The sequence below is a fragment of the Gadus chalcogrammus genome, chromosome 1 (assembly GCF_026213295.1).
Source record: "Gadus chalcogrammus isolate NIFS_2021 chromosome 1, NIFS_Gcha_1.0, whole genome shotgun sequence".
NCBI lineage: Eukaryota > Metazoa > Chordata > Actinopteri > Gadiformes > Gadidae > Gadus > Gadus chalcogrammus.
The window spans coordinates 1956813-1970195 of record NC_079412.1 but is presented as its reverse complement, the minus strand read 5'-3'; the positions used below and the strand labels follow the sequence as shown (position 1 = coordinate 1970195).

The following is a 13383-nucleotide window of genomic DNA, read 5'->3' as shown; positions in this document are numbered from 1 at the left end:
TCTTAAATCTTAAAACTAAATCTAAATAGAAAATGATTACAAATTAATTACTCTCCAAACTCCACATCATAAAGGACCTGCTGCATCCTCATGCGTGCCTGGGCCTTTTTCTGGTTGGACAGCCTCCTCAATGATGGGACGAGGCTGAGCATAAAATGCTCATCCTTGTCCAGAGCCGGTGTATTCTTCACAGACAGCGGCTGCTCCAGCTGTCTCCTGCGTGGTGGTGGAGGTACAGGACGCAGCGGTGTTGAGGTAGTGGGAGGAGATGGAGGAGAGGTGTCCACAGCGGACTCTGATAGGCTGGGAGAGGGAGGAGATATCTCCTCTTCACTTTGAGCCACCACCTGTGAAAGAAAGCATTTGTTTGATTAAAATGGTGAATTCTTATAAATATCTCTGCATCTGGCTTCACCCAACAAAAACCTTAAGAACACTAGTATGTTAGGGTATGTTTTTAGCATATGTTTTAGGCTACTATAGCTTTTGTTATAGGCCTACCTCTCGTTGGGGAGACAAACTGGGCGCTAGCAGGGCCAAGATCTCCGGTGCTATTTCCTGCCGGCTATAATCTCCCTGCTCCATATTACTAGACGATACCCTCTCCTTCACATGGCGCTCCAGGAAGCCCATGATCGCCATATACTTCCACCTCTTGAAAGAGGTGGCACCGGCCCCACTTTTCTTCCTGTCCCTCTCTGCCTTCCTCTCCCTCAAATATTTATCCCGCAAGTACTTCCATTTCTTGCGGGACACTTCAGCTGTTGATACAAGATTATGTCTCTACAATTAGCAATTCACACAACCTACAAGGTTAATATCAAGCCTACCTATGAGTAACGTTAATACTCACTGCCAAGTTAACGTTAATATTAACTGCCAAGTAAACGTTAATACTAACTGCCAAGTACGGGTGGCAGTTTGTACCTAACGGCTAATAGTTAAATGCGATAATATCATTAATAAACATGATAATAATATAAATAATTAATTAATAATTCTCACCTGTAACGCCCAGGCCAGCATAGCTGAAATGTCTCGCCAGGCCTGGTTGCGTTTTGTTTGGTCGTGATACGCCTTTAACGTGAGGTCGTACAGGACCGGACACTCACTCACAGCTGTATCAAGCTTTCGTCCGACATGTTTCAGTTTGTTTCAGTTTGAGTTCCGTTGATACTTTTAGCCTTGCCTCCTCCTCGATTTTGATTGGTCGTTCAAAAGTTCAACTTTTTTCAACGGGGGCGCGCGTCTAAAAGCGCGAGGCGCGTGGAGCGTTTAAACGCTCCGGGCAGCTTTTTAAAAGGCGCGCTGCTTGCGCGTCCTGCCATAGAGAATGCATTGCAGACCGGCGCTCTGTCTTTTAAAAACGCTTTTGGTGGACACAGGCCCTTATAAAGGCCTATAATATTTCTGTTTATGGCATAGATTTCTTCTCAGATTAGGCCAATAAAGCAATGATTTAAAAAAAAGAGTGCGAATGGAAATTATTGCGGCCGGCAAAAAATTATCGCTCATTTTAATTTATCGCGCAATTAATTGATTTATTGCATATCGCGACAGGCCTAGGCAGAGGTCGACCTGTTCGCCACGCGGGAGAACACACAGTGTGAGCGGTGGTTCTCTCTCAGCACGAAGGACAATCCCCCACTCGGGGTGGATGCGTTCGCTCACAGACCGGGGCCGAACACACTCCTGTACGCTTTCCCCCGAATCCCCAAGTCTTGGACCGAGTCCAAGAGGAGCGGCTGTATATGATTCTCATAGCACCGCAACGCACGAGTGCACCCTGGTTTCCCTGCCTCCAGCGTCTGCTCTCGGGGCCGCTGAGGGAACTCCCTTGGCGGCGGGAAGCTCTCTCACAGGCAGGGGGAGAAATCATAGATTACCCAGAGATCGGCCAGCGCTTGTGGCAGTGGCGCCACCATGGGGTGGCGAGGGGTGGCTACTGCCACCCCAAAATCATTCTTTGCCACCCCATTTGCCACCCCTAAGAAATTTTTTATCACGCATATTTATTTTAAATATATAATGTAGTCTAGATTTTTTTGAATTCACAATAGTTCGTAATGTGAAAACGATTTTGTAGCAAGATACAGCAGCGCTGCTCTTGCTGACATTGTAGCTAGCTCCCCCTCCCCCCTCCCTGACGTTGCTTGTTGGTGAATTGCTATGAGAGATTTGAAGGAAACGTGGAAGACGAAGACCGCAGTAGCACACATACAAGGCCGCCTTAATGCACGGGCTTGCCTGGGCTGAAGCCCCAGGGCCTACGGCCACACTACCACCCCCCCCCCCCCCGTCAACAACGGCAAAATGTCGGAAATAAGTTATACGTTTTTTTATTTTTTAGTATGCCACCCTAATATTTGCTGTGGCCCCCATTGGCCACCCCTGGAATAATCTTCTGGAGGCGCCACTGGCTTGTGGGCCTGGCCGCTGAACGCGAGCGCCTAGAGGGTCTCGGCCTCTCCCAGGAGGTCGTACGGACCATCCAGGGTGCCAGAGTTGACTCCACCAGAGCGTGTTACTCGGCTAAATGGGCGGCTTTCCAGAAATGGTGCACGGAGAGGGGTTGTGATCCCATCTCCTGCCCTTTGCCGCGTGTGCTCTCTTTCCTCCAGACACTGATGGAAAGAGGGCTGGCTTTTAGCACGGTTAAAACGTACGTGGCTGCTGTTTCATCATGTCACGAAGGCTTCGGGGATAAAACTGTTTTTAGTCACCCCTTAATGAAGCGCTTCCTAAAAGGTGTGAGGAGAGAGAGACCCGTGACGCGCTCTCTCACTCCACAATGGGATTTAACGCTGGTGCTGCGCACACTGGTTAAAGCCTCATTCGAGCCTCTTGACCAGGTGCCCCTCAAGTTTGTGTCAGCCAAGACAGCTTTGCTGCTGGCCCTGACGTCAGCTAAGAGAGTGAGCGACCTGTCTGCACTCTCTGTAGCCCCGTCTTTTCTTAGAATACAAGGGGACGGCAGTTCGGCCATATTACGCCCGAACCCGGCTTTTACACCTAAGAGCATTACTAGCTTGTTCAGATCGAGAGTAATAACACTCAATGGGCTTTTTGGCGAGCGCCTGGTGGCCGGGTTTGCCACGGAGCCCGGTCGGGCACAGCCCGAACAAACTACGTGGCACCCCCCCTCTCTTCATCCCATGGGCCCCCCACCTGTGGGAAGACCCGTTGGGGTCGGGTGCGCAGCCACATGGGTGGCAGCGAAGGTCAGGGGTCTCGACGGACCAGACCCAGGCGGCAGAAGCTGGCTCTGGGGACGTGGAACATCACCTCGCTGTGGGGAAAGGAACCGAGCTTGTGAGGGTGGTGGAGCGCTATCAGTCAGATCTGGTGGGGCCTACCTCCACGCACAGTCTCAGCTCTGGTACCGTACTCCTGGATAGGGGTTGGACTCTATTCTTCTCCGGAGTTGCCGAGGGCGTGAGGCGCCGGGCGGGTGTGGGGATACTCATAAATCCCCGGCTGAGAGCCGCGGTGTTGGAGTTTAGACGAGAGGGTCGCCTCCCTACGCCTAAGGGTTGTAGGGGGAAAAACTTTGACAGTTGTTTATGCGTATGCACCAAACAGCAGTTCAGAATACTCGGCCTTCTTGGAGACCCTGAATGGAGTCCTGTATGGGGCTCCAACAGAGGACTCCGTAGTTCTGCTGGGAGACTTCAACGCCCACGTGGGCAACGATGGAGACACCTGGAGAGGCGTGGTGGGGAGGAACGGCCTCCCTGATCCAAACCCGAGCGGTCGTTTGTTATTGGACTTCTGTGCTAGTCATGGATTATCCATAACGAACACCATGTTCGAACATAAGGGTGCTCATAAGTGTACCTGGTACCAGAGTACCCTAGGCCGAAGATCGATGATCGATTTCGTGATCGTGTCATCTGATCTGAGACCGCATGTTCTGGACACTCGGGTTAAGAGAGGGGCGGAACTGTCAAGCGACCACCATCTGGTGGTGAGTTGGATCAGGGAATCTGGGAAATTTCCGGATAGACCTGGTAAGCCCTAACGAGTAGTGCGGGTGAATTGGGAACGTCTGGAGGAGGCCCCCGTCCTAGGTATCTTCAACTCACACCTCCGGTGGAGTTTTTCTGGCATTCCTGTGGAGGTTGGGGGCATTGAGCCGGAGTGGGTGGTGTTCAAAGCCTCCATTGCTGAAGCTGCCGCCGCTAGCTGTGGCCTCAGGGTCTTAGGCTCCTCAAGGGGCGGTAACCCTCGGACACCGTGGTGGACACCTGTGGTCAGGGAAGCTGTCCGATTGAAGAAGGAGGCCTTCCAGGATATGATATCCTGGAGGACTCCTGACTCGGTTGCAGGGTACCGACAGGCTCGAAGGGCTGCAGCTGCTGCCGTGTCGGAGGTTAAGCAGCGGGAGTGGGAGAAGTTCGGAGAGGCCATGGAGACATGGAACACCAAAGTGTTTCTGGAAGACTATCCGGCACCTCAGGAGGGGGAAACAGGGAACCATCCAAGCTGTGTACAGTAAGGATGGGACTCTGTTGACCTCAACTAAGGAGGTCGTCGGATGTTGGAAGGAACACTTTGAGGAACTCCTGACTCCGAATAACACGCCCTCTATGTTGGAGGCAGAGATCGAGGTTGATGGTGTTTCGTCGTCAATTTCCCTGGAGGTCACTGAGGTAGTCAAACATCTCTGCAGTGTCAAAGCCCGAGGGATTGATGAGATCCAGCCAGAAATGCTAAAGGCTCTGGGTGTTGAGGGGCTGTCATGGTTGACACGCCTATTCAACATTGCGTGGGAGTCGGGTACAGTGCCACAGGAGTGGCAAACCGGGGTGGTGGTTCCCCTGTTCAAAAAGGGGGACCAGAGAGTGTGTGCCAATTACCGGGGTATCACACTTCTCAGCCTCCCTGGTAAAGTCTACTCCAAGGTGCTGGAAAGGAGGGTTCGGCCGATCGTCGAACCTCAGATTGAAGAGGAACAATGCGGTTTTCGCCCCGGACGTGGAACCATGGACCAGCTCTTCACTCTCGCAAGTATCCTGGAGGGGGCCTGTGAGTATGCCCATCCGGTCTACATGTGTTTTGTGGATCTGGAGAAGGCGTATGAACGGGTCCCCCGGGATTAACTGTGGGAGATGCTGCGGGAGTATGGGGTAAGGGGGTCTCTCCTCAGGGCCATCCAATCTCTGTACTCCCAAAGCGAGAGCTGTGTTCGCGTCCTCGGCAGCCAGTCAGTGTCGTTCTCAGTGGGTGCTGGTCTGCGCCAGGGCTGCGCCTTGTCACCAATCCTGTTTGTGATATACATGGACAGGATATCGAGGCGTAGTCGTGGTGGGGAGGGGTTGCAGTTCGGTGGTCTGAGGATCTCGTCACTGCTTTTTGCAGATGATGTGGTCCTCATTGGATCATCGGCCTGTGACCTTCAGCACTCACTGGATCGGCTGGCGGCCGAGTGTGAAGCGGCTGGGATGAGGATCAGCACCGCTAAATCTGAGGCCATGACTCATAGCAGGAACCCGGTGGATTGCTTACTCCGGGTAGGAAATTAGTCCTTAGCCCAAGTGAAGGAGTTCAAGTACCTCGGGGTCTTGTTCGCGAGTGAGGGTACGATGGAGCGTGAGATTGGCCGGAGAATCGGAGCAGCGGGGGCGGTATTGCGTTTGCTTTACCGCACCGTTATAACGAAAAGAGAGCTGAGCCGCTAGGCAAAGTCTTCGATCTACCGGTCGATCTTCGTTCCTATCCTCACCTATGGTCATGAGGGTTCGGTGATGACCGAAAGGGCGAGATCGCGGGTAAAAGAGGCCAAGATGAGTTTTCTCAGAAGGGTGGCTGGCGTCTCCCTTAGGGTGAGAAGCTCAGCCATCCGTGAGGAACTCGGATTAGAGCCGCTGCTCCTTTACTTAGAAAGGAGTCAGCTGAGGTGGTTCGGGCATCTGGTAAGGATGCCCACTGGGCGCCTCCCTTGGGAGGTGCTTCAGGCACGTCCAGTGGGGAGGAGACCTCGGGGAAGACCCAGGACTAGGTGGAGAGATTATATCTCAACTGGCCTGGGAACGCCTCGGGATCCCCCCGTCAGAGCTGGTCAATGTGGCCCGGGAAAGGGAAGTCTGGGGCCCCCTGCTTGAGCTGCTCCCCCCGCGACCCGAACCCGGATGAGCAGATGAAGATGAGATGAGAGGTTTCTCTATCCCGCCTCATCAATCTGAGGAGGAGGCAACAGCCCATCTCTTGTGCCCCGTACGCGCGCTTGCCTGTTATGTGAAGCGCACGGAGGCTCTGCACAAATCTCAACAGTTATTTGTGCATTACAGAGAACATTCCCGAGGCCTCCCCCAGACGAAACAACGGCTGTCACATTGGCTGTGTGATGCTATCACACAGGCTTATGTGTCAGTGGGGGCAGAGCCGCCTGAGACTATCAGAGCTCACTCGACCAGAGGAATGTCGTCCTCTGTCGCTCTGTAAAGAGGGATGCCTTTGGAGGATACCTGCACAGCAGCCTCCTGGGCTTCCCCATGCTCTTTTATTAGGTTTTACCTAAGAGACATGTCGCGCCTCTCTATGACACACTCAGTTCTTGGTGCTTTGTCAGAGTGAGTGTGATTGTGTGACTATTCCCCTAAACAATGTGAGGTGGAGTCAAATCTTCATGCTGAGAGCTCTTGTGACTTATCAGACAAATTAGAGCTGCTCGTTGATGACGTGCCGTTAGACGCATGAAGTATGTTATGCTACGTTTAACGCATGATACTAGCGCGTATGTAGCTGTGTTTCTGGTACTGATCGGGACCAATGAGGTATAGACTATATCGTGCTTCCCCCTTTAACCCAATAGCGATAGCCTTAAAAGGCGAAGCCTATACGACATAGAACGATAGTTACGTATTGTAACTCTAGACTATGATTATAGGCGCAGCCTTTTAAGTGTCGGCCTCATTGTCCTTTAAATAGCGGAAGAAAAGCTGTTTATTGGGAGCCGAACGTCCGCCGGCGCCCGCGTATATCTGCGAACTGCAGACGTAAATGAGGCCCACGGACGTGATTGAGGCCCACGCTGTTGGTGGGCAGGGATTACAAATTTTTCAGTGCTACGGCTCACGCCTAGGGATAACCCAATAGCGATAGCCTTAAAAGGCTGCTCCTTTACTCATAGAAACTAGAGTTACAATACGTAACTATCGTTTCAGACCGTTAAAATAGGGCCCACAGAGAGAAAAGACAGAAGGATTAAGGACTGTACAAAGGCATGCAATGATAAACCTAATGCCTGGTGAAAAACAGCCATTTGATTAATTATTTATATTGTTGCAAGCAGATATTGGTCAAGGGCAACAAATGTCCTGCAAATGTCGTACTAAAAGTGAACCTGTTAAAAATAGTCCATTAATATCCAGTTAAATGAACAATCGCTATGATGACAATTCATTTTATTGAGGCATGATTCCTAAAAAGTCTTCACAACCATAAGCAGAGATATATAAACAAAAATAATCAAAGTAATTAATATGGATGAAAAATGCGTACAGTATTAAATATGCTCCTCTGGAAAAATTCACAATAGTATGCAACATGTGCCATGATCATTGATAATTAAGATTTAATTTGTCTTACTAAAGTATAGGTTAAATGTAAAAAAATATATTAAAAAAAAAAGTTACAAATGAGAAAAAAAGAAAATACAAATATTGCAATATTTTTTAATGTAATAAGTGGTCCCATTGAAAACATGAATTCACAGCTCAAACACGTCCAGTCAAGCTAACTTTGGAATAAAATATTTTTGTATACAGAAATAAACATAATAACATAGAAACGTAAAAATAAGGTCAATTTACTGAGGCATGATTCCTAAAAAGTCTTCACAACCATAAGCAGAGATATATAAACAAAAATTATCAAAGTAATTAATATGGATGAAAAAATGCATACAGTATTAATTATGGTCCTCTGGAAATACACAATAGTATGCAACATGTGCCATGATCATTGATAATTAAGACTTAATTTGTCTTACTAAAGTATAGGTTAAATTTAAAAAAATTGATAAAAAAAAAAGTTACAAATTAATTGTCTGCATAGAAAGAAAATCCAAATATTGCAATATTTTTTAATGTAATAAGTGGTCCCATTGAAAACATGAATTCACAGCTCAAACACGTAAAGTCAAGCTAATTTTGGAAAAAAATATTTTTGTATACAGAAATAAACATAATAACATAGAAACATAAAAAATAATGTATCTTAAAATTGTAGTAATAAAAACATTTCCAATAATCAGCATATAAAACTCGAAATCATCCACCATTAAGTGGTTCGTTAAACACTACTATGTATATTCAAATGCATTGTTGTCTTGTTATTTCAGTGAAGAAACCCAAAAATTCTTCGCTTTAACTATATACGAGTTGCTTTAATAAGGAAAACCTAGCAGGTCATTTCATAAAAATTAAAGGGATACGTCGAGATATCTGATAATTGTCATTGGCATCTTACCCTGATTCAGACAAGTTTTTTTTATTAAATATTCATCCTTTGACTTCCAGAAGGGGAGTTTGCTAAATTATAATTTTCTCAATCCATTGACTTGCAGTGTTATAATTATATATCCAAAGATTTCCAAAGTGTTCTGAATAAAAATGAGCCATTAACATCACAACCAGATTGTAGTTTGTCCACAAACACACTTTTAGTTCAGCGCTATTTTTCGTCACTGATATTGGCTACCTGCGATCCAATTATATTATCAGCTGCTGGCTCCAGACGTTCGACGATGCTATAGCCAAACTTCTAGGGGGAGATGGTTTCCTGTTTTATTACAGCAGTATTTGTCCAGATTCTGAGAGAAATGCATTTGTGAGTGACAAGATTGAGGTTTCAGAAGAACATTTTAACAAATGTATTTCCACCCTGGCCAGCCTACTGCACTGGTTTGATTTATATCCTTTGTCTATGGACGTTGGTGTCCGGATGGGGCGTCTTAGCTTGTCTTCCTGCCGGACGCAGTAAAGGTTTAGTTTGTGTGTGCACTAGGATGGCATATTTTAAATCAGACCTCCAACACTATTAGCTGTGGCTGCACTCCGGTGACAGGGCTGTAGCAGAGTCTCCAGTTGGTGCTCACCGCCTTGGCATTGTCGCTTATGCAGACAGGTCCCGGTAACTCTTCTGAAGCAAGGGTGTAGTCTGGCCTGTCATCAGACATTTGATGTAAATCTAAATTCTGATTCAGGAAACTACATGGAGTGCCAGCCTCATAATAACAGTGCCAAAAATAGGGCTGAATTATTTATATTTGAGGACAAACTACAATCTTGTTGTAGTTACCGGCACTCATTTTTAACAAGCGACTATTTGGAACACATTGGTATGCTTTGGAAGGATATTCAGCATGTTTTCCCCTCACAGCAAGCACAATGAGTCTGCTGTAAGGGATTGATGAATTTTAAATGAAACAACTCGTCTGAATCTGGGTAAGAAAGGCAAACTCTGATTCACAGAATCTTGGGGTATCCTTTTGAGGATGCTTGAAGTAAGACTGGGCATAGAACAGGCAAGCAGCTATTTCGCTGCAACAGAAATACGTTCTGCTGTGGTGACAGAATTCTTTGCATTGTAGTATTTGAGGAGCTTCATCCATGCTGGACTGCATTCCAGCAGCTCTTGGTTTCCTGCATTATAAGAGAAGGGTCCCAAGTTACAATATTAGCCTCAAACCTGTAAAAAGGTGTTCTCTATTGAAATCAACGCAGAAACACATGCGCACGCATAAACACACACGTGCACAAACAAATCCACAAACCAACACACCTGCACGCTAGCACAAACCAATGCATGCACAAACATACACACGTTCATAAACACACGCACGCACAAATATACACATATGCACAAACAAAGATAAGGTGCTGGGGTTCTTTCTCACCAATGATGCACAACCCCTCTTTGGCCCTGGTGATGCCAACATTTATCTGGTTTGGATCGCCCACAAAGCCCACATGTTTTGATCGCCACTCTCGGCCCGCATCCTTTTGAATCTCCTCAGTTGGGAGAGACCGCACGGTGGATAAGATGACATAACGCCATTCACTTCCTGGAAAATACAACAACAACCAGTTCCCTGACTCATACTTTGATGTTCAGCCAGTTAGGTGCTTCAGCGCCAGGCCCCATGCTGCTGTTTAACTCAACCACATCTGTATTTTACCAACAACAAAGTAGTTTGTACTTTAGATTTAAATGAGCGCATGCTGTCATGAGGTGTGGGATTATAAGGGAGGAGCAGCAGAAGCTCAAAGTAGCCTCTCACCTTGGCTTTTGGAGATGGTGGAAACCAGGATTCTGCTCAGTTTCTTCTTTTGCAGAAGATTTTTTATTCCCCACACTTGGGAATTGTAAGGTGACAGAATCACAATACTTTCCTGCTCCACCTTGGCTTTCTTCACCAGACTTTCAGCAATTTCCACCTTTTGAAGCAACAAACGGATAAACAGACCCGTTAGCGAATCAAAGGATTATTTAAGAATCTGGTTGCTATAGAACAAAAAACTGAAACCTTTTGTGCTGCACAAATACATTATATATCATGTTGAGGTGTCATTATGGCACTAATGTGACCTAAGAGTATGATTCAAGTAAATCAATCTCAAGAAAATAGAGCTTGATTTACAATATTGACAAAGTAACTGGCAATCGTTTTCAGATCCTGTCTCATCCTTTCACTCTAGAAGTTCTGTTTGTCTTTGTAAAGCCAAATTAAAGAGTTTTACAGTTCCTGGCTGAGGAACGGTGTGCCTTGGTCTACTGATCTGGCGTTAACTTTACTCTGAGTGCTACCCTTGACTCCTATCACACATAATATAAATAATCTAAGAAATGTCCCCTGGGTACTATTAAAGAAGAAACACTTTACCACTTTCTCTTGCTCTGCAACATTTGCTTTGGAGTTCTGATTCCCTTTTTTTGTGCTCACAACCAGATTGATTTCCGTTCCGTTGATGTGTCCAAAAACAATTGTCTTTGGCTTCTTGTCGATGAGCAGAACACTCTTTGGCGGCATCACTGCAGTGATGAGACGATTTTCATAATATGCTTCGGATGGGAACTGGCATATTTCTTCATGCTTAGAAGGTGCATAGAGACAATTGATTAATGTTTAAAAACATTTATAGATAATATCACAATCCTAGATATAAAATTGCTACTTTTTTTACTACATACGATTTAACATGAAGGTACACTTGCATTATATCTCAGTCTATTGTGATTGATATGCATGATTACTCACCATTCTGTACTGAGTGACGAGCATGATTACTAACTCGCTCTGCATGGTACAGTAACGTTCAAACAGAGACGTCGACATGCCCAAATTTCCTACAAGCTTATTGTTGGTTATAGGTCGTAATTGTTTGTGGTCACCGAGAAAAACAACCTGGGATAAACAAATACATGAGAAGCATTGATTTTAAATGTATTTTTCTTCAGGCAAGTAAATGAACACCATGAAGATGCTATTAAGGAATTTTTGCATGCAGACGTTTTTGTAGGAATTTAAGAATCAAAGACACTTGTATCCGTGCCTGAATCAGTACATTTAGATAGACAAGTTATTAATGAATAGGAACAGTTCAATTGTACATTTGTCTTGAAGAAGTTTGTTGCATGTTATCCTGCTGCTGGTGAGAACATAAACTAAGAACTTGTGTGTTTAGTACTGCAGTTGGTAATGCTAATTTGAACCATCTCTTTCTCCAGGTGACTCAGCGCTGAGTGGAGAGCGATGGCTATTGCTTCGTCGGTGGATCTGTTAGTCCGGTATGCAAACTGGTGTGTGTCCAGGGTGGGGGAGTGACAGGCTTTGATGTGTCTCAAAACCAGTTTCTCAAAGCACTTGGTGATGACTGGGGTGAGTGCTACGGGGCGGAAGTCATTGAGGCTGGTAGTGGGTGACTTTTTAGGGATTGGGATGATTGTGGCAGATTTCAAGCAGGATGGGATGACGGCTTCTTCCAGAGACAGGTTGAAAATGTCAGTGAAGACCTGTGATAGCTGGTTGGCACATGCCTTGAGCACCTTCCCTGGTACTCAATCTGGGCCTGCAGCCTTCCTGGGGTTAACTGCACTGATCACCCGCCTCACGTCCTGTACCTCAAGAGTGAGTGGGGGGGTGCTGGATGCTGATGGGGGTTGTAGTGGTGGTTGGAGTGATGTGGCTGAGCGCTGTGTTTGAGACTCAATGTGGGCAAAGAAGCTGTTCAGCTCCTCTGCCAATGCCGCATCTGAGTCTCCGGGTGTCACAGCACAGCCTCTGTAATTGGTTATGGTCTGTATGCTCTGCCACACCTGCCGGGGGTTGTTGAGCTGTTCCTCTATCCTCCTCTTGTATTCTACTTTGGCCCACTTAGGTCGGCGCAAGCGGCGCTGTACAATGCTCTGTCACCTGATCTGAAGGATGAGTCACGGGCCCAGAGGAGCGTGCAGACCTGGCTTGTCATCCATGGTTTCTGGTTTGGGATCACCCGGATGAACTTTTCCACAGTGACATTCCCAATGCAGTACTTGATGTACAGTAAGACAGTACTGTGTCTACGAATGTAGCCAGGTCTTCATGGTAGAAGGCGATAAGAGGCAGAGAGAGAGAGGTCATGTTTCCCGAAGCTCCGCTAGGCATTGGAAAAAACTACTTAATTCATTGTTCAGATCTACTTTATTTTATTTTATTTAATGATCATAATACTTAACAATATATAGTTTGTTTCCGTCGACCTCCATCGCTCGATTCAACAATACATTTTGGCACTTTTTATGACTCCCGGATCAGACCGCAGAAAAAGCCTTGGACTTTCCTATCGCCAACATGCCTCTGTACTCGGATATCTCAGGCATGGAGACTGGGAAATGCACAGACTGCACTAAAACTACAACAGACAGTGGCTTTATTTGAAACGAGACTAGCAGCATTAGAAAAATGCAAAGGACTCCTCCAGGATACAGTGGCGATGGGTGAGTTTGCTGAGCTAACTCAGACAAATACACAACAAGATGATCAAAGCTACACTGTATCCTTCCCAAAGCTGGACAAGAGAGAGACAGTTCCAGCTGCGTCTCACTGGCACAGAGTCGGCGCTAAGCCAAAACAACATACCAAAGTGAATCAACAAGTTCACTCAATGCCAAATGCTAAGCTACCCAAAGCTAAAGTTGCATGTATCAGCCGGATTAGCCCGTCACTGAAGTTAACCCTGCCGCTGAAGATAACCCTGCCGCTGAAGAACCGGTTCCTGCCACTTCAAGAGTCCACGAACGCGCCTGCCACCCATGCACCCATGAGCCCCGAGATTTGTCCGGACGGACAGTGCGGACAGAGACGGAACAAGAACCAGTCGCCATGGAGGCGAGCTGCGC

General features: G+C 46.8%; 1 protein-coding gene across 1 annotated transcript in view; it reads right to left on the bottom strand.

Annotated features, from left to right (window-relative positions):
- Nucleotides 1-6454: 6454 nt before the first annotated feature.
- LOC130390809 (helicase with zinc finger domain 2-like) overlaps nt 6455-13383 on the bottom strand; it is a 7617-nt gene continuing 688 nt past the window's right edge. Inside the window, exons 2-6 of the mRNA XM_056600960.1 lie at nt 11264-11437; nt 10889-11098; nt 10286-10442; nt 9902-10069; nt 6455-9647 (exon numbers count right to left, since the gene is read on the bottom strand). Coding sequence (XP_056456935.1) covers nt 9538-9647; nt 9902-10069; nt 10286-10442; nt 10889-11098; nt 11264-11437 — 819 coding nt within the window. The 3' untranslated portion in view covers nt 6455-9537. The remainder of the gene's footprint in view (nt 9648-9901; nt 10070-10285; nt 10443-10888; nt 11099-11263; nt 11438-13383) is intronic.